At 54.5% G+C, this 26981-nt stretch overlaps 1 protein-coding gene across 2 annotated transcripts; it reads right to left on the minus strand.

The window, feature by feature from the left end:
- Nucleotides 1–1329: 1329 nt before the first annotated feature.
- Nucleotides 1330–18022, minus strand: ZNF316 (zinc finger protein 316). 2 transcript variants are annotated; one of them, XM_037507083.2, is made up of 8 exons: nt 17987–18022; nt 16394–16440; nt 14481–14677; nt 13726–14089; nt 13382–13500; nt 12549–12675; nt 11978–12091; nt 1330–8658 (listed from the first exon to the last, which is right to left on the minus strand). In XM_037507083.2, exons 4-8 carry the CDS (start codon nt 14063–14065, stop codon nt 6317–6319), a joined length of 3042 nt encoding a protein of 1013 aa, XP_037362980.1. In that variant the 5' UTR covers nt 14066–14089; nt 14481–14677; nt 16394–16440; nt 17987–18022; the 3' UTR covers nt 1330–6316. The 2 variants fall into 2 exon arrangements, with proteins under 2 accessions (XP_037362980.1, XP_037362981.1); XM_037507084.2 differs by lacking the exon at nt 16394–16440.
- Nucleotides 18023–26981: the final 8959 nt, after the last annotated feature.

The raw sequence follows: 26981 nt of genomic DNA on the forward strand, positions 1-26981 counted from the left end.
GAATTAACATCTGGACACTAGCTTGAAAGATACCTGTGTGCAGCAATGGCAAAGCAAGTCAGTTTTAATAATTTAAGATTCCTGACAATTTTTAAAAGTTGCTGTATTTCAATTATTGGGCTTACCATGAGATTATTCATATTTGTCAAACCCTCTTGATTCAAAGACCCATAGGAAAGCTTCCTCTAGAGCTACTGTGTTTGGATATGAATTTGCAGGAAAGGTCAAGAAGGTTACACAATTGCTAAGTGATTGCCTCTGAGGAAATAGGACTTTATCTGCAAACATTTTCCCCCCACAGGGAAAAGATGCTCATTCCTTGCTTGTGGAATTTGAAAATTCAAGGCAGTGCCACTTCATATTTGCAAAGATAATTCCAAGCAGGGAATTGTCTGACCCAACTTCAGTCTATGACTTTACAGTCCCAACATTGTATGGTGGAACACACTATTAAATCTCCAAATTTGTGAAACCTGGGCTCTGCAGACTCCAGGTGCCTTGCTATTTAGGTGTAGAGTCTGCCATGTGATATCATGTTGGCGGAAATATCACCAGATAAAATTCTGTGTATTTGCACAAGTATGTTCATAGAGACAAGAGTGTGTAAGAGGCGATTATGCAGAGGGGTTGGAGCTGCAACTCCAGACCCAGGAATGGGCTAAGTCCCAGCTTTCCAGTATACTGAACCAGGAGACCTTGGTGCAGTGCCTCAGTATCATCATCTGTAAAATGGCTCTGAACACACTTACTGGAGGCTTGTGAGGAGTTAATGTAGCCAAGCATTTGCAGAGTGCCTGGCAGAGCACTCCCCCTATGAGCCAGTGATTTTTAGTTGTTTTTAAGGGATTCACCGCAATGTATGTTGTATCTTGTGTGTGAATTTATGAGCACTGTAGGGGTCTGGGGGGAGAATACTGAAAGTTTTTTGAAATAAAGAAGGTAACAAATAAACCAAAGAGTAAGAAAATACCAAGTTTATTAACTATGTATTATATATATATGGTGCCAGCTTGGATACCCGCATGGATGGTGAGAGTCCTCTTCTGGGTTGCTGATGACTGACTTCTCATTGGGTTGTCCCAGGTCTCTGACCTCTTTTTTTTTTTTTTTTTAAAGATTTATTTATTAATTTATACAAGCACTGGGTACAGTCAGAAGTGCGGGAGGGTGAGAGAATTCACCAGAGCCAGAGCGGGAGCAGAGTAGGCAGAAGGACTGAAGTCTACATGGTTCTGAATTGTCATACTTGTGGGTTTTTTTCTTTAAACATGTATCTTATAGTCTTTTTTTTAAAGATTTATTTATTTATACATACAAGAGCTGGGGCAAAGGCCAGAGATGTGGGGGTGGGGGTGAGAGGACTCACCAGAGACAGAGTGGGGAACAGAACAGGCAGACTGACTGAAACACACTGCTGAGGGGAGCAACAGGCGGCAGGAGAGGTCAGCGCGCCATGTGGGACCCTCCACCGGTGGCCGGGGATGGAACTGGTGTTGTAGAGGCTGCGGGCTGCTTCACAACCCAACGCTCAACCACTGCGCCACCGGGGAGGCCCTCTCTGACCTCTTATAAGGGCATTGATCTCATTCCTGAGTGCTCCACACTCATGATCTAATTATGTCCCAAAACTGCCACCTCCAAATATCATCACATTGGGATTAGGGTTTCAACATATGAATATGGGGGATATATATATCTAATATACACCCTTAATATATATTAATATTATTGAATGGACTTCTAAAATTATATTACTTGATGGAATTCATGGTATCTGTATCCTTTCTGCAGCAATTTAGAAGGCCCTCTGTTCCAGATGGTATAGCTTTAAGAAGGTGGAGCCTCTTGACCAGTCTGCCTAGTATGTGAGTGACTGGGTGCAGAAGCCACACACACTAACCTGTATCATAGGTGTTACAAACAACAAAAATTAATGTTTGTGATGTTGAACTATGCAGAATCTGAGATTGGTCATTTGTCATCATTGTATTGAACTCTTCCCAGGGGTAATTCACAGCAACCCTTTCTTCTAGATATGTGTCCTATATATGTGAAGAAATTGAGGCTTTTAAAGGTTGTCATCTATAATGGTCTTAAAACCAGCATCAGAGTTAAGATTTGAACCAAGATCATTTTCTTCAGTCAGTTTTTAAATATAAAGCAAGGTTGACACCACTAACAAAAGTACCAGATATGGGATTTTTAAATATTTTATTCAAGTTTTTTCATTCTGTTAACATTGTCTAAGCTCTTGATTTCAGTGAAGTCCAGTATGAAGTTCAATTTATCTTTTTTTCCTCTGATGGATTTTTTTTTTTAACTATCCTAACATTCAGAAAAGTTTGTTTTCTCAGAAGCTTTATCATTTGAGGTTTTACATTTGGATCTATGTTCTGTATTGAACTAATTCTGGCACCTTGAGGGAGGTGTGGAGCAAAATAGTTCTGGATCAACATTCAAATAGGAGTTCTGAAGAAACAGAAATGATGGAGAAACATTATTTAAGATGTTCTGCCTAAGAATTTTCCAGATTTATGAAATATGTACATATACCAATTTAGAAAATAAAAGAGGTCTGAGCAGGAATTTTGAAAGTCCCCATTTTCCCATTAAACTGTTACCTTTTTTTTTTTGTAGTTATTTTAGATAATCTCGTCAATTTTAGACATTGGAAATATTTTCCCCTGACATCTCTAAGTTTTTGTACATAAGCCATTTTGAAGTAATCAAATTCACCTATCACTTGCCTTGCGGCTATAGTATTAAAGCTTTTAGTCCTTTCCTACCCTGAGGTCACAAAGACATTGCCTGTTTTCTTCTGCTGTTATGATTTGACCTTTACATTTAGGTCTTTAATGTGGCACCCACTTTTTTATTGGGAATCCAATATCATCACCCAGGTCCCCTAGTATCTTCTTCTGAGCAATTTGTCTTTCTCTCATTGATAGGGTAAGTTACCTCTTTTTAAACTGCTCTTATTCCACAGAAATTTATCAAGGCCCTCAAATTCAACTGAATTTTTAAAACTGAAATTACATTGACTTTATGAATTAATTTGGGGAGAATTGGTATCTTTGTAATAGTACATCATCCTTCCCAGGGACATATTAGGTTTGTTGGTTGAAGAAACACTATTGAAATTCATTGTGATCTATGAACACTTCTTTATGTTCCCACACACATCTTCTACATCAAAGGCAGAGCCTGATGGCTACATGTGATGTGAGTTTAGATGAAGTGTGTGCTTTAACACACTTTTGCACTGTTGTAATTTTTGCAACTGATATGTATCTTAGAATCAGAAAAATAATGAACAAGGATCATAAAGCTTTATTTAATAAATATAACCAAAAAATTCAAAATACTTTATTCCATATGTAGCCAATTAAGAAGAAAAAGAGTTAGAAGGAAATGTTTGAAGAGAAAGGGTCAGGCAAAAGGAAGCAAGTTGGGGGAATTCAAGCCAACAGAGAATGAGGAAAACAAAGCATGTGGAGATGAGGGGTGTTTGGGGCCTCGCGACTCTCGAAGTACCACCTTTCATGGGTCACATCTCACAGGTCGCTGGGAGCCTCCGTTCCTCCTTGGCAACAATGGGAGATGCTAAATTGATATCTATGGAATGAATCAGGACTCCAGAAATTCAGAAATCCTTTCAAAATCAGAAAAGCTCTCTACTTTCTTTTTTTTTCTATGACCATTAGGATTGGGTATCTCCCTCCCCTCCCCCCTATAAAAAAAAAAAACTATTGAAAATTTTTAATTAAATGTATAATTGTAAGCTCAGGGAATAATTTAACTTTTCTGAACAGACTTGAAGATATTCAAGGCCATTCATTTTTAACTAGGTCTTAACATCCATCTGCCACTCAAAGTTTTTTTTTTTAACTGAAATATTGGGTTCTTTTCTGACGCCTCCAAATCACACTTGAAAATAGTTCATTTCATATTTCACACCTTTCAAATCCATGAGGAAAGGATAGCTGGACTTGGGGATACCATGTGGTAAGAAGTAAGAACTCAATAAATCAGTTCAAAGGAAGGAATTGAGGCCCTGGGGTGGTGAGTTGGCCAAGTTGTTGGAGTAGGTGAGCCCTGGATAAACCCACATGGTGTTGGGGCCTCTGAGGCAAGGTCTGTGACTCAGGCACGGTATGGACCAGGAGGGGAGGTCTGCTCCTCTCCTCTGACCACAGGGAGGCTGTCCTGAGATAAATGTGTGTTACAAGGAGTACGTGGCAGTGTTGGGGGAGCCGCTGGGGACTCCCATAAGACTCAGTGGACACAGGTAGCATGGGCCAAAGCTCTTCTTGGGCAGACTCCTCACAGACCGATTTTAGTCTTAAAGAGAAACTGTTAAAAAGTGTTTGCAGAAACAAGACAGGCCCGAGGCCATGCATAGCTTCCCTGATGGGTAGAAGAGCAGCAACAACACAGAATCAAGTCAGAAAGCTCATTTCTCCACTCTTTATTAAAGCTAGGTCCTCTCTGGCAGCTCGGGGCTGGGGAGGAGCAGATGGGACCCAGGAGGAGCACCAAAGATATGCTCTTCTTGGCAGACCTGCCCTGGGAGGGGCAAGCATGGAACCAGACCCTTGCCTTGGAAAGCGAGGCCTGAGATGCTCAAACCTCCCCAGACACCTTGCCTTTGGCCCTGGTTCTCCTGTCTCGCAGGGAGAGGAGACACATTAGGAACAGAGAGGGCATCACCCTCCCTGGAACCCCTGCCTGCCTCACCTTACCATCCCACCCCACCTTCTCACCCAGCCAGGCTAATTCTTCCCATCACCGTCCAGGCCCTCCTCCCACCCATTGACTACAGTGCCTCCTATCCTGCCCCCAGCCCTGGCAGCCTGGGGGCCGGTTCTCAGGCCCCAGGGCCATGTCTACACTAAAACAGAAGGAACTAGGTCTAAAAGGGAATGCAGTTGCTTCAAAATCTGTTTTCTGGCCCCACTCACTGGTCCAAAAGGCATGGGGAGGGGGGTGTCTCCCATAAGCTGTGTCTCACCTGCCTGCTGGGTGGCTCCCAACAGCCTAGCCTAGAGGGTACAGTGCTCACCAGGCTAAGGGCCTTGCATAGTTGGGTGCTTGGGTTTGCTAGTCATTGAGCCCTAGGTACAGGGCTGCATCCCCAGGGGTGGATGTGCCTGTGCAGACTGCCCAGCCTGCAGGGCCCTTTGTGAAATAAGAATCGAAACAGAAACACTAATAACCACAGAAACAAAATTAGAGAGACCTGTGGAAATCACAGGACCCTAATTATGGGATGTGAGAAATGATCCTGCTACTAACCTGTCACTTCACGCTTGGTTAATTCTAAATGAGCGACAGGCTCAGAAGGCAGGGCTCCAGGGCCCACTGGCTCCAGGACAGGCAGCAGCCCAGGCAGTGGAAGGTGGGGCCCAGGCCTACTGGAGCGTGGGGCTCCCCATGGATCTCTGAGTATGCCACCTCCAGCTCCCAAGGTGAGTACCAAAAAGGCTGAGAAGCCCAGCAGGCTTAACTAGCGCCTGGCTGGCCTCGGTGCTAAAGCGGGGTAAGGAGAGAGCGGCTTAGGAGAATAAGGCTTCAAATTCCCTCAGGACCTCCCTATATCATCTACCCGGGCCACCAATTTGGTTTCCGACTTTTCCCCTCCGCCCAGATTCTTCAAGCCATACAGGAGATGGCGATAAATAATCCACAGTTGGACAATCGGAATAAAAGCTTTCCAGGCCGCGTCTCCCCCTGACTCGGGAGGCACGCGTCCCTCGGAAGCCCACGAGGCCTCCCTTAGCGACGTGCACAACATGCCTTAAAACTTCCCGGACAAACCCAGACGACCAGAGATGCTGAGGAGCTGGAAGTCGTCAGCCCACCTTGGATGTCAGCACCGACCCGCCGCGGCAGCCAACGGACGCGCTGAAGACCGGTTAAAACTCCTAAGCCACCAGGGCCACCCGATGCGGAATCCCAGTGAAATAAATAACATGCCTGCCACCCCGACCTCTTGGCGCACAGCACAGACCCAGGGGTGTCGCAGTCTGGCCAGTGGCTGCCCCTCGCCTTCCCCACGACGTTCTCCTCTCCCCAAGCGCACCCCCCTCCCCGCCGTCTACGAGCTCAGGGCCCGGTTTTATGGGGTCAGGCGGGAGGGAAGCCCGCGACTGGGGGTCGAAGGGCGGAGCGCCGGGGCTGCGCGGAAGGCACCACACCCAGGGCTGGAACCCCACGGCCCCCCAGGCTAGAGGAGCAAGGGGTCGGTGCGCAGCCACCGGCGCCCTAGGGAGCAGTCGGTGGCCCTTTGGGCTGCGCCTCCTTCGGCCTCCGGCCCTCACATGATGCTCTCCCGGAAGGCGCCCGAGGGCCCCGCGAACGCGGACGCGGGCTCTGAGCCGAAGCTCGTCCCGCCCGCAAACTCCAGCAGGGTGCTGCCGCGCTCCCCCGCGCCGCCCGCCGCCCCCGCCGGCAGCTTGGCGGGCGTCTCGGCCTTGGGCGCTGGGGCGGCCGCGGGGCCGGCCGCGCCCGCCGCGCCCCGGTGCGTCTTCATGTGCGTGAGCAGGTGCGAGCTCTGCGAGAAGCGGCGGCCGCAGTTGGCGCAGGCGTAGGGCCGCTCGCCCGTGTGCGTGCGCTGGTGCGTGACGAGCACCGAGCGCTGCGAGAAGCGCTTGCCGCACTCGGGGCACGGGAAGGGCCGCTCGCCCGTGTGGCCGCGCCGGTGCTTGGCCAGGTTGGAGCGCTGCGCGAAGCCGCGGCCGCAGTCGGTGCAGCGGAAGGGCTTCTCGCCCGTGTGCGTGCGCCGGTGCCGCTTGAAGTCCGAGCTGTGGCCGAAGCCCTTGCCGCAGTCGGGGCAGCGGTGCGGCTTCTCCTCGGCGTGCGCCCACTGGTGCCGCGTGAGCGCCGCGCTCTGCCCGAAGCGGCGGCCGCACTCCCCGCAGGCGTAGGGCCTCTCGCCGGTGTGCGCGCGCCCGTGCGCCGTCAGGTGCGCGCGGCGGCTGAAGCCCGCGCCGCACACGCCGCACACGAAGGGCTTTTCGCCCGTGTGCCCGCGCACGTGCGCCGCCAGGTGTGAGCCTCGGGCGAAGCGCGCGCCGCACTCGGGGCACGGGAAGGGCCGCTCGCCGGTGTGCGTGCGCCGGTGGCGCGCCAGGTGCGAGCCGTACACGAAGCTCTTGCCGCAGTCGGCGCAGCGGTGCGGCCGCTCTCCCGCGTGGTAGCGCTGGTGCTTGGCCAGCGCGGCCCGGCGCCCGAACGTCTTGCCGCAGTCGGAGCAGATCCACGGGCTCTCCTCCTCGGCCAGCGCGGCGGGGGCCGGCTCCGCCAGCAGCCCCCCGACCGCCGGCCCGAACGCGCGCAGGCCGCTGGCGGCGCCGCCGCCCCCGGGCCCGCCGCCGGCCCCGCCGCCGAAAGGGTCGCAGGCCAGCCCCGCGCCCTCCACCAGCGCGAGCCGGCTGCCCAGAGGCCCCGGCAGGGCGCGCCCGTCGCCCGGCAGCCGCTCTCCCAAGTCCGGGAGGCCCAGGATCTGGAAGCCGTCGGGATGGAGCCAAGACTTGGGGTGGATGGGGAAGTGGAAGCCGAGCGGATGCGCGGACGGGCCCTCGCCCTGGGCCAGGCCGTTGCCCAGCTCGAGGGGCCGCCGGTTCGGCTCGGGGTCCCCCTTGCTCCTGGGGTCGCCCGCCGCCGCCACCTCGCGCGCCTCGGGCTCGGCGGCCGCCTCAGCCTCGCCGTCCACCTCCCTGGTCTCCGGCCCCGCAGGCCCCTCGGGCCCAGCCGCGGCCTCCTCGGGCCCCGCAGCGGGCTCCGCGGCGTCGCCGGGCTCCCTGCGCGGGCCGGGGCCGTCGCCGCCGGGCTCCGCACAGCCGCCGCCGCGCCGATGCCGCTGGAAGTCGGCGCGCAGGCGGAAGGCCTGGCCGCAGTCCGGGCAGCAGTGGGGCCGGTCGGCGGTGTGCACCGCCTGGTGCCGCGCGAGCGCCGAGCTCTGGCTGAAGCTGCGGCCGCAGTGCGGGCAGGGGTAGGGGCGCTCGCCCGTGTGCGTGCGCTGGTGCGTGACCAGGTAGGAGCGGCGCCCGAAGCCCGCGCCGCAGAAGGCGCAGCGGTAGGGCCGCTCCCCGGTGTGAATGCGCCGGTGAGTGACCAGGTGCGACTTGTAGACGAAGCGCTTGCCGCAGTCCGGACACGGGAAGGGCTTCTCTCCGGTGTGTGTGCGCTGGTGGATGGCCAGGTGTGAGCGGTACACGAAACCCTTGCCGCACTCCTCACAACCAAAGGGCTTGACGGCCGCGTGGTAGCGCTGGTGCTTGGCCAGCCGGGACCGGTGCGGGAACACCTTGCCACACACGTCACACGTGGTCTCAGGCCTTCCGGCCGGGGCGGCCACCTCCGTTGGGAACGCCCAGGGCCCCAGCAGGTTCGCCCCAGGCTCCCGGCCAGGCAGGAAGGCCTTCACCTCACATCCTTCCGCCAAGGCCCCGAGGCCGCCCAGGTCCGGCTCCCAGCCTTCTGGAGTCTGCGCAGAGTCCGAGTCGTCAGGGCCCCAGGTCCCAGGTACATCTCCAACACCGTAGGCTGCGGACCATAGCCCCGGGGGTTCGTTCTCCTCCTCAGCCACCTCCGCCAGGAAGTCCTCATCGTCCTCCTCCTCCTGGTCCTCCAAGTCATCAGTCCAGAACCAGGCACCTGGGGGTGAAAGCGAAGACGGGGAGAGGTGAGAAGAGCCTGTGATGGGAGACCCTTCCTGGCTTCTGTCCCAGGTAACTGTGGCTTCCTCAGGGCCCTACGCAATCAGTGTAGAGCCCCGATCTGGTCTCCAACAGGGTGCCTCCCATTCCAAGGAAGTTAGTTGTCCACACCCCAGCCCCAAATGGTCTCCCTACAAACTGCAGAGTGAGGAAGTATACATGGGCCTTCTTAGGAAGGCCCAGGTTCCTTTCCTACTTGGATGTCCTCAAATGGCTCAACTAACCTCTCTTCCAGACCTCCTCACCCTACAGAGCATCCCTGGTTCCTCAGCAGTAGGAAAGATGGGAGTGGCCTGGCTGTTTCCCTAAAGCTTCTTGCCTCCTGAAGAACTCCATCGCAATGGCCTACTTCACCCAAGGCCAGCAAGGCTCCAGCGCCAGCCCAACCTGCCATCTGGCCACCGAGTACCTGCCTCTTCTCACTATCATTCATCCTCTGGGTTCACCAGCCTCAGGCTGGCCAGCAGGCAAGGTTTCCCTCCCAGTCCCGGGACAGGCTGCCCTGGTCTCCAAGGACATCTAGAAGACCAGCAGGCCTCCACTCTCTTCACTAGTTCCAACAGACACCAGCTACTGTGCAGGCAGGGCCCAGAGTTCCCTACTAAGGTCTCTACAGGTCAGCTGTTTTTGAGCTGCTGTGCATTTATGAATGGTCCCACATCAGTTAACACTGCATGAGGTACAAGCACCTTTCCATCACATAAAACCAAGGAACCCCAAATTCCTGTCATTCTGGCCTTTCCCCACCAAGCTGCACCCAACCTATCCTTCCAGTGCAGTATGTCAGAAGGAGTTAGGATGTTTGGTTTATATGACAGTGCTGACATGCCTGTCATCAGATGCACTATTGGGAAATAATGCTTCCAGAACGGCAGTAAGCCACGCAAGGATTAAGAAGGAAAATGCCTAGCCCACAGGTCCCAGGTCTCCCAGAGCACCTGTATGCCTAGTTTCTCACATGCATTTAGCTGATGTGTCCACCCACCATGCTGTACCCCAGCATCTGCAAGATTAAGCTCCCACCTCACTAGGTCAAAGGCTGAGTGAGCCTGGATCATTGAGTCTGCCTGAGGGAAGGTCAGAGCTGGAGGGCTGTCCACCCTACTCAACCCTCATTTTGTATTCTGTAAAGCCTACTAGATACAGTGACACGGTCACACAGAACACTGCACAGCGGTAGAGTGAAATAAAGCTAGACACAGAACTGCACAGGCAAGACAGCTGTAAAAAAAGACCACATAACTCGTAAAGGTATGCAAAGATGAGTTATTTTATTTTTTTGTATTAGGCAGTACTTTTCTATCGTTAGTAACACTATACTAATCATTCTGAGGGCCACGGGGTCTGTCACAGAGAGTGAAAAAGTCAACCCAACAAAGAAGCCAGGCCAGCCCACCAGGCCATGGTGGTAACGTGGCCACATGAAGTCCATGTGAGGTCCACGTGGGGAGCCTGCAGGCATGCTTTCCCTAGCTGTGTTCCCTGCTCTGGTGTGGATATGGAGCAGGAAGGAAAAAGGACTCACCAGGAGCAGGATCTTACCAAGCAACCACATGGAGCATTTTTCAGAGAGGGAAGGATATTGCATGCTAAGATGGCCAGGAGAAAGGCCTTGGTGAGAGGTAGAGAGAGCCAAGAGAGGCAAAGGGAGCAGGGACCAGTGACCCCAGAGGTGGCCAAGGAAGTGGAACAAAGAGTTGGAGCAGAGGAGGAGGCTCTAGGGGGGACCTAAGTGGGAGAACTTGCCAGAGTCATAAGTCATATGTGGCCCAACTAGTCAGTATGAGAGGGGCACACTGTGTTTTGCAAGACTACTTGCAAAAATACTGAAACCGCCAGGCTTGAATGGTTGGCACCTATCCTGCAGACCCAGTGGTTCCTCTCATGGGCTCAGTGGCACAGACTTGAAGGCAGGGGCAGCAGCCAGGGGCCTGAGGGATGGCTGTAGCAAACCGACTATCATCAGTATAAGAAGACCTTACATGGATGTATGCTGCCCAAGCTGACCCTGGCCTTTGCCACTCATCCCTACCCAGAAGGCTGGTAACACCCTAAGACTATGCCTGGTATGTCTGGATCCTTCACCTACTTAGATTCTGAAGATAGTCGGGTTTGGGGTAGGGTGAGGGAAGGGGGCCCCAGCATAGTGACTTGGCCCAGGAGAAGGCACAGGGGCACTGGCCCCACTAGCCAACCCCTCAGATAGCTGCCAAACCAGGTTCAGGAGCACATAGTGAGGACCACACTGGCTCAAGGCTGTAGAAGGCTCTACCCCAGGACCCTCAAGGTGCAGAGAATGGGGCACTTCAGACCATGTGAGAGAGACTGACTAGTGCAGGCCTGTGGCCCCTTCACCTCCCAGTGGCCTTTCCAATGTGTGCCCATAAAGGACACATGCCTCCCGCTCAGACCCTCTAAGAAAGTCACCGACATCCCAGTCTGATCTGGGAGCAGCAGTGACGCCCCCAGCAAGCCAGAGCCCTGCTCTGAAGCCCACCCATGGGAGCCCAGCGCTGCGATTTTATTTTCAAGGACATCTAGAAGCTCTGGAATGTGTCCAGGGATGTGGCTGACATGTGACGGCCAGTGCCCTTCACCAGGCTGGCCTCACTCCAGGCCAAAGCCAAACACACCAATGGCAAAGGCCTCCACTGACCGACTCACAGACACCTTGACAGACTAAGCATCCGACATCTTCAGGCTTCAAACTGTTTTGTTCAAATTCTTTATTTTTAGAGGTTCAGAGGTTCAGAGTTGGAGGAACAGAGCCAGAGCTACAGCTGAGGTCTTCAAAGAGATCTGCCACCCTGAACACTTTCTGTATGCATCTCTCCGAATTCTTCAGAAGGTCCAGAGCTGCCCACAGGCCTTCTCGGGAGAGGAGGGAGGCTGAGGAGATGCTTTGTTCATAGACGCCCAAATGTGTGGAGAAGCCAGGGGGCTGGCTCACATCTGGGGCCTGGAAGGCTCAAGTGCTCCCAGGACCACGTGCTTGGCTCCTGTTCCTGCCCCTCCAGCCAACAACTTGACAACTGGCCCTTTGGAGTCTCATCAGAGACTCCAAAGCAGAGATGGGATTATTTTTATAGACTCCTAAGAGGAACTTCAAGGTTCTGTAAGGACCCCTAGCTCTCGGGCCCCGACCAGTTGAACAACAAGGAGCCAACCCAAAAAGGCACCCCAGACCACCAGCACTAGGCCACAACTCTGAGGAGCTATGCTGGCAAAAACCTCACTCAATTCCATCTCATGCTTACCTGTGTAGACACCAGTGACAATGTCTCCTTCCTCAGGACGTGGACTGTCTGGGACCCAAGGTTCCTCCCCTTGTTCCAGCCGGAAGATTAGATCCGGTTTGGGGATTGGGTATCCTGCCCCAGAGAAACACAAAGGGTGGCTGCAGGGCTGCTCCTGCATGCCCCTCTTCCCAGCCACAGAGCTGCCACCACCCTCCTCGGGCCCCCACTCCTCTCCAGGCCATCTAGGACCAGCCCCCCACCTCCTTGTATCTGTCACAAGACTTCATCTTCCCTCCTTGCTAGAGTCTTGCCCTGACCTACCAGCTCTCCCGCCAAGCCCCTCCACTCACCTTCACCTGCAAGGACCCACCCCTCTCCTCCGGTGCCTCCCTCTACCTTGGATCGTACACAGCAGAGAGCAGGGCCTAGGATACGTCCACTCAGAAGCAAGGAGCATCTTGAGAAGGTGGGCTGACTCTACCACTCCCCTCACCATGACCCCAGGGCTCCAGAAGCCACCCTCCCAGACAGCTCAGCCCTGGGTAGCCATTGCACAGGACGCCTCTTGGGGACAAAGGCACCTCCTTACCCAAGGACACCAGGATCCCGTAGTTCTCTTGCATGACATCCTTGTAGAGATCCCGCTGGTCTGCGTCCAGCCTCTCCCACTCCTCCAGGGAGAAGTACACAGCCACGTCTTCAAAGGTGACGAGTCCCTGGAAAACAAAGAGCCCGATACCGCCCTAAGTTTCCCCAGGCTAGAGGCACGAGAGCCCCTACAAAGAGCAACAGAAGATTACTTCCACGAGAACTTACAACATAAAGCCCTGCAACCTAGAGCTCCCAGAAACATAGCCCAACACCCCACCATCAGCAGGCTCGGACCCCACTCCCATTCAGAGCAGAAACTCAGGCTCAGCTGGGACAGGACAGAGCCAGGACTCACGCAACAGTCAGGATACAATGAAGCCCAAGCCCCCTGGCCGTGTTCCAAGGCCACCTTCTCCCCTACTTCACAGCCTGGGTCAAGCCAACAGTGACATCAGCAGTGTGAGGGCCCACGCCTGGTGGACAAGTGACACCAAATAAACTGGATGGGGGCACTAGTGCCCGACTAGACAGAGGTTAGGCTCTCTAGGGAATCTTGGGGAGAACCAGGCCTCTAAAGGAAGTGTATACAGTACAGGTGAGGGGATGGAAGTCAACAAGACCAGGAAATCCCAATGGCTGGGAAGAGTCAGGTCCCAGGAGACTGGAACCTCATCCCATGGGCTGCTTCCTGAAGCCCGGTCCTGCTGGGAGTCTCCTGAGGACCACAGTGCTACGGCCCTGCCCATGGTGGTCTCTAGGACAGCAGGTGCCAAGTGCCCCTGGGGAGACCCTGCCCTGGTTCAATGAGCTCCAAATGAGGGGGCAGCTCACCTGAGACCCAGCTGTCAGGGAATCCTGCTCCTCCTCCTCCTCTTCCTCCTCCTCCCCCTCCTCCTCCTCCTCCAGGTCCTCATCCCTAGGCACGGCTGGAACCCGGGTGGCCTGCAGGGCTGAGGGGAAAGATTAGGGGCCAGCTGCCTTTAGCACTGGGCCTCACCGTCCCAACCGACTTCTGTCCATCCATCAAGCAGGGTCAGGAGCTCCTGGCTACATCCTCACTTCAAAACCTGGGCCCTGACGCTCCAGCTCCACCCTAGGGGGCCCAGGAGGTCTCCCCCACCTGCCCCCTGTGCCTCCTTTACTTCCTCCCCCAAGGCGGGCTCCTTTTTTCTTACCCTTTTCCTGAAGAACAGGGAACTTGGCATCACCACCACGGCTAAGGTGCTCCTGGGTCCCCAACGGAGGCTCCTTCTGCTCTGCCACCACTTCCTCCACAGCCTCCTCCTCCAACTCTACCTCCACCTGCTCCATCTGCCCTGCCTGTCCCCCCTCCTTATCGGCCTCCGGCTCCGCCTCCACCTCATCCTCCTCTTCCACTGGCATCTCCTCTTCCTCCTCCTGCTCCGCCCCCTTTTTTTCTTCCTCCTCCTCCTGATCAGGATGACATTCCAGCCCGTCCTCTGCCCTCTCCAGCTGGGCAGCTGGGGAGCCTGGAATCGTATGAAGCGCGGCCATCTTCTCTAAAAGCCTCAGGGCAGCCTGAAACGAGAGGCAAGGTGATAAGTAGCCCAGACCTCACACCAGCCCATTGAGGGCAGCCAGATTCATGGTCCCATTATTATTGTCAGGGCATTAGAACTGTCATGATCTCATGTGGCAAACCAAGATCTTCTGTACCCAGAAAAGCTGTTCAAAGAGCCCTCTCTGTGACCCCCCTTATGTGGTCTCAGCACTTTCTCACCAGCATCTATTCACCTGGGATGAACTGCCATTCTTTCTTAGAATAAATCAGGAATTTGCCCCAGGTCACGTCTGGGAACCATGAGAAGCATCAAGTTCAGTCAAGGGGGGTGGGGGCGGTCTGTGTTTAGCTGAAAGGGGTAAATCTACACGCAAGGATCAGACCACCTAATAGATAGGAGGTGCTCACCCAGCTCTCAACACATGGGAACTCTGCCAACAGGCAACGCTGGAGGAAGTCCAGGCACAGGCATGCTGTGGGCCCGAGCAAAGCTGCACAGGGCAGGGTGGAGGGGCAGGGGAGGGCAGAGGCGAGTCAGGCAGCTCATCCACCATCCACCACGGCCTGGGAAGGCTCTCTGGGAAGCAATCAAGCAAGACTCCTTCCTGCGAGGAAAGAAAAAGTCCTGAGAATGCTTCTCTCTTACCTTTCCCTATACCAAGGACATTTGGAAAAAACTCAGTGGTTCATGGAGATTTACTTCTCAGTAGACCAGTAAAGGGAATAGCAATTGCCCTGTGACATCTCTTCAAGCTTGGGATAAAAGACTCCTGAGGGCTGAACTGTCAAAGCCCAGTGTCTTGCTAGGTCCTGCTTGCACACTGGTGTCATACACCGCTCAGCCCAGGTGCTCAGGGGAGACACAGTCACACAGCCCAGAGCCTGGCCATGAACCCAAGCCTCTGAGCTTAGCTATGAACCCAAGCAGGATGGGAGACCAAGGGCCCTGGGGCCACGCCCCCCTCCCGGCTACACATGCTTCTTTAGCCCCACTGGAATCTCAAGGACAGGACAGAGTCACAGTTTGTTCAGGCTGGTTTCTGGGGCTCCTTTTTGAGTGTAAATCTATGAAAGTCAGAGCTAGCACCTGCCACTTCAGTGTCTCAGACCCAAACAGGCAATTTCCAAAGTGAGCCAGTCCCATTGTAAACAGCACCTCCAGAATCCTGGGATGAAGGCAAGAATCCCAGGAGGATCCTGAAATGGGTAATTGGGCCTACCCCTGTTCATTGAGCTCTACCAGCAGATAGCACCTGCCACAGAACCCAAAATAGGACAGGAGCACCCTGCATAAAGATGCCCAGCAGCAGGAGAACAGTTGAGACCACTGAGCAGGTAGGAGAAAACTGCTTGGTGATCAGTTCCTACTTCCCAGTCACCAGGCAGTGTACACTCATTTTCTGAACTACTGTGGCTGCTGCTGTACTAGCCAGGTGACTTGGAGCATTCGTGCAGCTGCTCCAGAGGGCCCAAGGCCAAAAGCCACCTCTGTTCTATGCCACACGCTGCTCCCGGCTGGCTCCAGCCCCATTCCACATTCATAATCACTGGACCCAAAGGCAAGGGGGAAGAACCATGCTACGAGTGTCTCCAATGTCTAGGCTCTCCCAGACATCCTTGACCTCCTTGACCTCCCTGGCTCTATGGGCATGGTAGGTGCCTGAGGTATAGAAACTCACGGGCTAGGTGTCACCTCCAGGAAGATGCAACCCTGCCAAGCACTCGGGCATGGAGACTGCTCAGAAGCGGTTTCCCAACCACCACCCACCTCAGGCCCAGAGGAGGCTTTTCTCACCCAGGCCTCGGGCTGTAAATTCAGTCTGAGCACAGACAACATGTCAAGCCACCACCCAGAGCACACTCCCATAGGCGAGGCCACTGTATCTGAGGGTCCATACACAAAAGAAAACTCCGTGGCTTTGGAGTAAAGTGGCCCCATGCTGGTCTCACCTCAGGACCTTCACACATGCCATTCCTCCAGTTCTCTTCCCTCCTTCTACTGCGATCCTCCAAGGCAGCCCTCTGAGTCCCTGTTACACACAGCTCCCTGGACTGTATACTCACAGCACCCATATTTTTATGCATTTACTGAACTGTCTGCTTACGGTCTGTCTTCCGGAGTGCACAGTCAGTTCCGGGAAGGCAGGAGCTCCCTTCGCTCATCTCTGAATACCCCGTGCCACACACATAGTAAACACACAAATACTTATTGAAGAAGTGACCTGACATGAGACCTCTTAAATGTTCAATGTTTTGGTCCTACTGTCATGTTCCAAAACAGAGAGACCACCACAAACCACCCCAGAAGAACTGGAGAGTACCTGTCTCCAAAGAGGATGCAGCCCAAAGTCCCTTCTCCCAAGTTCATCTGTTGGAGACAAGTGAAGGGGAAAGTTCAGCACCCCTGGAAGCTGACGTTTACCCTGCAGTCAGGATAGCACCTAGCATAGCCAGACACCCATGTACCCTGGTCCAGAATCCAGAACAGTTCTGAAAAAGGGACCTCGGTAGCTCAGGTGCTAGGTTCTTCCTGCTGCCCCATGCCTGGTGTCTGAGCATGCTCCCCCAGACCCACACGATTTCCTCTTTCCAACCTGTAAGTCAGAAACTCACTCTGCTCTTTTCTTTAGAATCAAATTCCAGGCCGGAAGCCACAGAGTAAGGTAAGCAGACTCAACAATGTAGTAGACCCCTGGTTGATCCAGGTCTTTAATTCTCCTTGAGTCCTGCACCCCAACATCCAGTGCTACACACATTTAGAACTGGGGGTGGGGGTGGGAGGAGGAAGAACATGACACCTTCCACAGGGAGAAGGGAAGGAGGCCAGAAGGAAGAATTGGGTTTGAAGAGTTAGGAGCCTCTCCACAAATGTCCGAAGTCCAGGGAACCCACATAGAAAAGCAGGAGAAATGTGTGGGTACCTGTCTCTAACCTTTCATCTGGGTTGCCTTACTGATCACACTCCTGTTAGTCAGGCCTTTCTGATCTTCGTCTCCTCCAGGAAGCCTTCCTTTCTTAAGACTACCGCGATACTCACTGTCCACAGATTTCAGCTTCTCCGACTCTCCCAGGTTTGCTCCCAGTACAGTGGATCGTCGGGCCATCCTAGTTCTGGAGGGCAGGCCCTCACCATTGGAACCAACTCCCCAGACCCGCCTGTACTAGTTGAAACAAACCCCAGACCAAGGTCTCCCCACAGAGACACAGCTGGGGGCCTCATCCTCCTATTACCCGCACACCTCTCCTCCCCCCTACCCACATGGTCCCCAACCAAAGGCCAGCCCCTCTCCCATCTCTGCGGCCACAAGGGGCTGCCCAAACTCCATTCAACACCGGTAGTAGGAGACCTAGCAGAGCAGCTCGTGGGGCCTCCATTTGGAGATGCGGGAGGGCTCCGAGAAGGCCCCCAAGGTCACAAAGCAAGCTCTTAGGGGTGCCAGGCCAAACCGCCTCCATTCCTTCAGGGGGTTATCTGGCCTCCGCCTCCAGCAGAGGCCAAGGCAATGACAGCCCCTCCCGGATGGGTGTGTCCCTGGGGGCACCCGCGGCCCAACCCCCGCCCCTCGGCCCCGGCGGCGGCGGGCACCCCCCGAGTCGCGCTCGCTCTCCCCAGCCCGCCTGCTCCGCGCTGCCTGCCCGGGCCAGCCCCGGGGATCAGCGCTCGCCCCAACGCGCAGGCCGCTGTGGGGGTCCGCGGGGCGCGCCGGGCGTGGGCGCGGCCGCCGGAGGCTCGGCCAGCGCCCGGCTCCCGCTCCGCCGGCCCCCGGCCCGGCCCCGCCGGCCCCGCCAGCCCCGCCGCGCGCGGCCTCCCCGTGGCCTCCGCGCCGGCGCCGAGGGGCGGCCGACCCCGGCCCCAGCCCGCCCAGCCCGGCCCGCCCGCACCTGCCGCCCGCCGGCCCAGGCGACCCACTCACCGCGCGCGCCGGGCGGGCCGAGCCGCGGGCCTCTCGCTGCGGCCGGGCGAGGCCGGGGCCTGCGCGCCCCGCGCTACACAAAGTGACGGCCCCGGAGCTGCGCGGCGGCGGCGCGTGGGCACCGGAAGTGCCGCTGCCGGCCCCGCCCCACGCGCCCCGGGGGGCACTTCCGGTCACGGGGCGCGCGCGCGGGGGGCGCGGAGCCGGCGAGGGGCGCCCCTGCTCGGGGGGCCCTTGGGCCGCGGCTCTCGGCGCCGACCCGCGCGCCCCTCGTGCCCCTGCGTGCCCCGGACCCGCCTCTGGAGATCCCGATGCCACCCCCGGACTTCGGCTCCATCCCCGAAGCCCCGGCGGCCCCAGCCCTCCCGGGAGACCCCCCGCGGCTGCCGAGCCCGTCCAGCCCCACCCCGGAAGCCCCAGCCCCGCCCCGCCCTGCCCGGGCCCGGCCCCGGCCCCCTGTCCCCGCGCTCGGGAACCCCGACTCCCCCTGGAGACCCCAGGCCCGACCCCGCCCCCGAAGACCGGACCGCGCTCCACCCCGGGAGCGCCCCGGAGAGCCGGGGACTCCCAGCACGTCCCAGAGCGGCCCGGCGATTCGGACGCAGCCGGAGGGCCAGACCCGCGCGAGGCCCACCCTGCAGGGCCTTGGGGCCCTTGTCAGGCCACGCGTGGGTGGAAGTAGGTAATGACCCCGTGGGCTGACAACTGAATGAAGCGCAGCTAGAGCCTGCGGGACAGACTTGGCCCGGAGGGCCATGTGATCAGTACCTCGGGGAGGCCTCCCTCCGAAGGGAAGGATTGGCCAAGCAGCGGAAGGCTGGAGTGGTGGGTGGCCTGGGCAACTGTAGGAAGGCGAGGTGGGGGGACTCAGGGACCCGCAGGCCTCCTCAAGACCTGTCTGCCTACACCCGCAATAGAGGAATCTGATGGTGAGTCCTTGCACCCACAGAGGTGGGGACCCCTTTCCAGCCTGACTGCAGCCCAAGGAACCTTATGGTCCCGTACCTTCCCCAGTGCCCACCCTGTGTACCACTCACATTTTTCTTGGTGTCTTGGCCTTGGGCACTAAAGACTTGGGCTAGGGGTCCATGGCTGGGCCAAGGGCAGGTTCACAGCCTCTCCCCTCTAGACACAGCCCTGGCTGGTGAACCTCGCAGGTCCACGGAGGACTCAAGCCTCTGTCCTGCGGAGGGCTGCAGCCACTCACCTCCCAGGTCTTGCCTTCCCCAGCCGGAAGCATCGCCCTCCAGCTGATTGATGCCTCACAGTGGTTGTGTTTGGCTCCTGGTGTTTTTACATGTTTTGAAATTAATAGGTAATGTAAAAATGGAAAGTCTCTTGTAAAAAATCAGAAGTTCTGCTAACAGAGCCCATGGTTTGAAGGACATTGGTGGCAGGCTCTGAGGTAACCAGCACCTGTGGATGAGACTCAGCACCACCCCTTTCTCCAGACCCACTTCCACATGCACCACCTCTCCAGGCCTGTGGCTCTCCAGGCTTTCGAACCCTGGACCCCTATTTAGACCCATCCCAACCCTCCCTCCCGGATGGTGCCAGTGAAAGGCTCTGAATGTAGGATAACTAATAAAGAACATGAGTAGAGATGGGATCACCCAATGGGAGCTATGATGGGGGGAGGGGGTGAACCAATCCTGTCACTCCTCCCCTGCTCCATCCCACCAGTGCTGTGCACTGGCCAAATTCACCAGCAGTGTAGAGGGCAAGGAAGCCCAGTAGATGCGGTTGGAGTGTGTGTGTGTGTGTGTGTGTGTGTGTGTGTGTGTGTGTGTGTGTGTGAGGGGGCCGTGGGGTGTGTACAGAGCCAGGCAAAGAGTATACAGGGGTGGGATTAAAACTAAACCAACAGCTCCACCCTGCTCTGGAAGTTTCCACCAGTTCAAACGGGGGCCATGTCACCCCAGCACTTCCTCAGACCTCCTCTTGATCTTGCCCCACCTGATTCCTAACCCAACACCAGATTTCTTCTCCTCCTCTGCAGAGATTTTTTTTTAAAGATTTATGTGTTTATTTTTGCATAGAAGAACTGGGGTGTAGTGTAGGTCAGAGGTGCAGAGGCTGAGAGGATTCACCAGAGACAGAGTGGGGAGCAGAACAGATAGATTTACTAAAATATACTGCTGAGGGGAGGAGCGGGCCAGGCAGGATAGGTCTGCTGCTCCATGTGGGGTCAGCTCCCTGGGTGGGATCAAATGCAATGGTAGTGCTGAGACTTAACCCCTAGGCCACCATGGAAGCCCCTCTGCAGAGATTTTCAAAGATGGGGCTGGGGAGGAGGAGGGAGAGGATCTGAGGGAGGGAGGGAGGAGCACAGGGGACTGAGGTGATGGTGCACGGGTGCACTGGGGAGGGAAACTCTACGGGGACTACACCTGAGGGGGTGAGGGGAAGCAAATATTGTTTAAAAATGAACAATGATGTCAAAAAATAAAATTAATTAAAAAAAAAAAAAAAGGTGGGGCAGCTACCAGAATTCCTACCCAACAGACGGTGTTTTCCCTGACTGGATGTCCCTCTGACGCCCTCCAGAGGCTGAGAAGAAAGGCTACCACCACTCAGCCCCTCACTTCCCTCCCCTGTCGGAGGGTCTTAGTCTTCTCCCCAGCCACACCTTCCCAGAGCCTCTCCTTCATTCTGCCTGGTTACAGGGTCCCCAAAGCTAGCCCCACTCAGAACACTGTCATGCAGAGGACCCACAGCCCACCATATTCTGCATATTTCAGATCAAAGTTAGGCTTGCAACCTCTCCCCCCAGGCACCCCCTCCCCAACACCACACCTGCACCTTCAGGAGCAAGGTGTGCTGGGCGGGCTGCCCACTCTTCTGTGAGATTTAAACCTAAGCCACTTGATAGGAACCTTGGTATCTGTGTTCATTTTACAGTCAAATAGTTATAATTCCCACGCATGTGATCCCCACCTCACCCTATTTGTTCCAGGCCTGCTTTCCTCTGAACCCCAATTGCATGTGACCCTACCAACCACCCCAGACCTGTTCCATAGAACACCCTCCCCAGGCCCAACACAAGGATGGTGCCGGGCTGTCCCAGATAGGTCTCTCCTGTCCTGAAGTCACTCACCCCTGGACTCTTAGAGTCAGAGCTGCCCAGGGTCAGGGCCCCAGGCCCTGAGAGGCTCAACCCTGGGAAGGGAGAGGCCAAGTAGGCCTCTCTTCATAGGACTGGGTCCCAACCTTGACCGTCCTCCACACCCTGTCTCCCCACCACGGCATCCTGTGAAACTCTCATGCAGCCATGGTCCTGAAGGTTCCATGTGGGCCCATGCTTGCGTTTCATGCATCTCAGGGTCCCAGCCAAGTCTGGCCATAGGCCCTCTCTGAACACCCCTCCCTGTGGGTTCTCAAGTCCCCAGCAGCACCCCTCACTCCCCTGCTCACCAAGGCCAGCAGCCTCACCTCTGCTTTCCTTTCCTTCTCCGTGGGAATTCTTGGTGTCCATGGTGTTTGATTTGCATTCTGCCCAAGTCCACACACACACACACACATGACAGATGAATGCTCACCCCTAGATCCCCTCACCAGGGTATCAAGTTTGTGGGGAGGGCGGGGGATACGGAAGTCTTCACACAGGAGCCCCAGGTTCTAAGAAGTGTGTGTGTAGGAGGACGTGAGAACCAGTGGGGGCTGCAGAAGGACCACAGAGCGAGGTGTGAAAGGGTCCTGATGGAGGATCCCAGGCCTGGGGGTGGATGGTGAGGGGTTAATCAAGATGGGGACTCACAAGAGCAATATCAGAAAGACCCGAGGCATCACTGCATCCTCAGGACAGCCTGTGGTGACCCAACTCTGCCAAGGTGCTGGCCCCACCCACAGGAGATGCCATTAGGGACCTCAGAGCTCACCCACGGGCTCTCAGATCACAGAATTACAGTCCTGCCCAGCAGCAAGAGTCCTCTGCCAAGCAGAGACAGGATGTCAGTGCTCCATGTTGTGGATGATTGGAAATCGAGAAGAGATTGGATGCCATTTTTTGACATGGACTAGGATCTAGAAGTGCCCAAGTCTTGCCAGTCACCTGCCTTCATGAGAGGAACCTGGTGGGCTGGACACACAGGGACATCAGGGAGGAGACCCTGTCCTGCTCAAGGCCTTCTGCCAACCCAAGGTGGCCTGGGGAGAGAGGGAGGGCTGTTGGACCTGTGTCAAGCCTGGCCCATCTCCACCCAACTACTTAAGAGTTGGAAGGAGAGAGGGTTAGCAGTGTGTCCTGGGGGCAGGGCCTGCCAGGGCCTGTGCACCACATGAGAATAGGAAGCAGCAGGAACAAGAAAAACAGATACCTAAGCTGGACTTTGATGCTTGGCCCAGCCAACTACTGACCTGTTAGTCTGAAACTCTTACCCTCCAGAGCCCTGGGAAGGGGCTGCGAGAGGTGGGCTCAGGCCGGGGAAGCAGCAGCCCCTCCCAGCTACAGGACAGCTTGAGCTCCTCCTGCACCATGCTACCTGGGCTGGTGGGCGAGGGGTTGGGGTATAGGCACAGGAGTGAGGGGCACAGGGCCTCCATGCTCAGAGGAGGGCAAGTCCAGAAGTGCCAACTGTGAGGTGCAGCCAGAGACATGGGCCAGGATCTGAGGGAAGCTGAGGGGGTCCCTAAACCTTAAAGGACAGGTGGCACTTCAACCAAGCCTGAAAGATGGCCAGAGACTGGGATAGGGAGCGCCTGGACTGAGTGAGGAGCTGAGGAGCAGCAAGAGGCTGGGGTCATCCTTGACTGGAGCCTCACATCTCGGTGGGGGCCCCATGGTGGCATCAGGCAGGGGTGGCTCAGGATTAACTAGGTAGAAAATAACAAGGCTTCAAGGTGACAAAGCATCTTACTCCACCGGAGCTGCTGTGACAGAGAAACATAGATCAGACAGCTTAAGTAACAAACATTTCTCAACGTTCCAAGGCTGGGAAGTCCAAGATCAAAGTGAGGGCAGATCAGTGTCTGGTTAGGACCTGCTTTCTGGTTCACAGATGTGATCTCCTTGCTGTGTGCTCACATGGTAGAGGGCGAGGGAGCTCTCTGGGCTCCCCTTGAGAAGGGAACTAATCCCACCATGAGGACTCTGCTCTGTGTCCTAGTCACTTCCCAGAGGCCCCACTCTCTCCTCCCATCATATTGGGGGTTAGGTTTCAACATAGAAGTCTGGGGAGAACACAGACTCAGTGTATAGCAACAGGCAGCAGAGCTAAGCTGGGGAAATGGGAATTGCTGTTGGGGTAAACCTGATCACGCTGGAAACATGCCCTGATTCTATGTTCCTTCATGTGACTGTAGAAGACTCCCCTTCCAGAGGGAGCCCCTCCCAGCCCCTCCCTCATATGCCCATGCCTGCCCAGGCCCAGCTGGTCCCAGCCTCCACCCAGACAGAGGCAGGGTCATGCTGAGGCCAGGGAGATAGCAGGGCCAGGACCGCTGGGCAACAAAGAGAATCCTGGCTGCAGGCAGAGATGACCCAAGTGTCCACCAAGTGACCAGAAGATCAAGTCCAGGCCCTGCAGCCAAGCAGAAAGGCGCAGGCAGACATGGGGCCTAGGCTACAGACAGGTGAGGCACAGGGAGAGGGGTATCCAAGATGCTCCTGGAACAAACTTTCAGTCTGAGTCCCATCTCTTTAGTCCTTAATTTTGGGCTTCTGTGTTTTTCTGTGCATTGCCCAGATTTAGCAAAAATCTTGTCAAGTCGGTTTAGCCAGAATCCCCACCCTCCATATCTGATCAAAGTCCTAACCCCTACCATCCCCCCAAGTGATGTCTGATCACCCCATCTGCCTTCAACAAGAATCCTGTCTGGTCTGTTTATCCAGCATCCCCCCACTGCTGTTTCCTTCCTCTTGGTAATTTTCTATTCTCCAGTCTCTCCCCAACCTATTCCTTGGCTGCAAATCCCTGTGTGTTCTTGCTGTGTTCAGAACTGAGTCCAGTTCTATTCAAGAGTCTCTTTTCTCCTAGTGTGTTAGGTTCTGAGTAAAATCTATTTCTACTGCTTTAGCTTCTGTCTAACTCTGGTTCTCTGGACAGTGGCATTTTCTGCCCCCTTCTCCACTCTGGGCTTGTGGGGGCTGGGGAGGCAGGGACATCCATAAGCACCCATCTGTGTCAGGCTCCCTGCCAGCACCTGCTGGTGAAGCCCAGGAAGGCTTCCTGCAGGAGAAGACAGCTGAGCAAGCCCCTGCCTAGCTAAATAGGAGGCAGTCTCAAGTCCACACACGCCGCTGGCCTGTGCAGAGAGCACTGTGATCCAAGGGACACCCTGGGTCTCACAAAACTACAAATCACCACGCTGTCACCTGCCTCCCACGCCCGTTTTCCCGCTGATGCCCCTGTTTTCCACAGGGAGGCTGACACACAGCACAAACTTCATGACCACACTGGGGGTCTGACGGCCTCCCCTGCCAGTATCCGCATGGAGGGCAGGGCAGGAACGAGCCAGCTGACACTTGCACTTGCCACCCAAACTGTTTGTAGACACTTAAGTGGGACATGGAAATTTATGCAAAAGTACATAATGGGGAGTCTTTTTGGAGGCCATTTGATTTCTTATCTCTCATTTTGATGTGTTTTAAAATTACTTCTTCTCCAGGTGAATTGGGAAATTTGGAGAATGAGTTCAGCAGTGAGTAATGGGCAAGTCCACCACAGCCAGTTTATATGACGCAAGACGTTATTTTCCTCGGGTGAGAGGACCCCGAGGACTGTGATCCAGGTTTAGTCCAGCAGCTCTCCACGGCTGCAGCAACGTAAGTGCCCCCACACCCAGGAATCAATCACTGGCAACCTAACCACGCTGCTGGGAGCAAGAGGCAAGATTGTTGTTGGGCAATTTACATTGTAACCACATTCGGTTTGTGTTCATATATTTACTTATTGCACCATTAATTATTTATTCCTAAAACAGATGAACATTGAGAGTAAATTGGGAGGGTAAATCAGTTTATGGCTGGAGTTTATAATGCCTGTCAGAGGAGATAGAAAAGAGCCTGAAAGATTAAAAAGAAAGAAAGAAAGGCAGTTAGTTAGAGTCCAGTAAAATAGTTTGAGAGAAGATTTTGTTAAGAATGGCGTGTTTGAGCCTCCCCGGTGGTGCAGCGGTTGAGCGCTGGGTTGCGAAGCTGCCCGCAGCCTCTGCAATGCTGGTTTGATCCCCGGCTGCCCCCCCCCCCCCCCCCGCCCCCGGCCTCCAGAAGAGGGTCCCACATGGCGCGCAGACCTCTCCTGCTGCCTGCTGCTCCCCTCAGCAGTGTATTTCGTCAGTCTGCCTGTTCTGCTCCCTGCTCTGGCTCTGGTGAATTCTCTCACCCTCCCACGCTTCTGACTGTACCCAGTGCTTGTGTAAATAAATAAATAAATAAATCTTTAAAAGAAAAAAAAAAAAAAAAGGAATGGTGTGTTCAGGGTGTATTTAGAAGCATGAGGGGATTTTTCTTTGATTTTCACTGTGAGTACCTGTAGGTAGGGCTTCTGGAAGTCAAAATCACGAAAGTGCAACTGGGGGCATCTGAAAACACATCTGAAAAGCCTTACATACAAATTTAGATTTACAAATTTAAATTTGCAATTTTAAAAAAATTTTTTACAAATTTAGATTTTAGGTAACAAATTTAGATTTCCTCCTATAATCATTTGAGAAGGAACTGAGAAAAGTCTTTAATAACTCTGACCTCCATTCCACTCTGAAGCACTTTTTACTTTACATTCCTTCCACACTTCTCTGTGTGGGGCCAGCTGGCCTTCAACACCTGCTCATCTCTTTAAACAAAGAGAGATTGAGCCTTAAATTCAAAACTTTCAGTAGGAAACTGGATCGCCCCATAATTTAATATCCTTTTGTTTCCACTATATTTATTTTTATAGCCACCTTCTGTTTATATCAGCTCACACTAGCTTTCCATTGACAATATTTAAATTGTCTTTTAAAATAAATCGATGGGGCCTCCCTGGTGGTGCAAGGGGTTAAGAATCAGCCCATGAAGCTGTCCGCAGCCTCTGCAGCACGAATTCAATCCTTGGGCTGGCCAGGGAGCAACCCACATGGCGTGGCAGACCTCTCCTGTCTTGCCTGCTGCTCCCCTCAGCAGTGTACCTTGGTCAATCTGCCTGTTTTGTTCCCCGCTCTGTCTCTGGTGAATCCTCTCACCACCACCCCCACACACACATCTGGTCTGTCCCCCTGCTCTTGTATGCATAAATAAATCTTAAATAAAATAAAATAAAATGATGGACTTCCAGTCTCTGGTTCCATATATAAGGAGCTTGGCATTTGTCATGCCATCTTCTCAAGACAAAAATGAGAGTCAGCAACTCATCTCTGATCCATCAGAGAACTAAGGTCACAGCGCAAACCACTGCCCCCCAAAGTGGAGAGAGAGATGTCGACACAGAGAATCAGAGCTTACTGGAGCAGAAGCCCCTGCGGGCACAGAAACTGCGCTGGAGCCAGTGCTGGAACTAAAACCTTAAACTAATTGATGTATTATTAGAGGCTCAGTGAGAACAAGTCTGAGACTTAGAAACTCCAGAGGGGTCCCCCATCTTAGGAAGCCCTGCACTTTTGTGAGTATAATTGATATCCTTGTATAAGTGGAAGGTGCATATAGCAAATACTCCCCAAGTCACCAAGAATTAGTCCAGGAAAGGAGTCTCAGAAGGGGCTTAATCAGAGGAGCAGCCATGGCATTGGTTTTTCAGAACCATCACTGTGATAGTGTTGAGGAGGATGGATTAGAAGAGGCCAAAAAGGCAGAAGGTAGATATTTCTGATTAAACATGGGGAACAAATCTAATGTATTTATAATGTTTCCCTCCCCAAAATGCCAGTAAAAACAGTAAAATATGTTTTCCTTGACTTACTTAGATACATAGTATGGGGCATAAGTGACAGAACTCAGGCCAAATTCTAAGTCTTATAGACTCCAAGCCAGATCTCCTGGATAGCCCCCCTGGGGACGCATCCACCCAGAGAGGTTGTGTGT

Source organism: Talpa occidentalis, unplaced genomic scaffold (genome assembly GCF_014898055.3).
Source record: "Talpa occidentalis isolate TD23 unplaced genomic scaffold, MPIMG_talOcc4v2.1 talOcc4.12, whole genome shotgun sequence".
In the NCBI taxonomy this organism is placed as follows: Eukaryota; Metazoa; Chordata; class Mammalia; order Eulipotyphla; family Talpidae; genus Talpa; species Talpa occidentalis.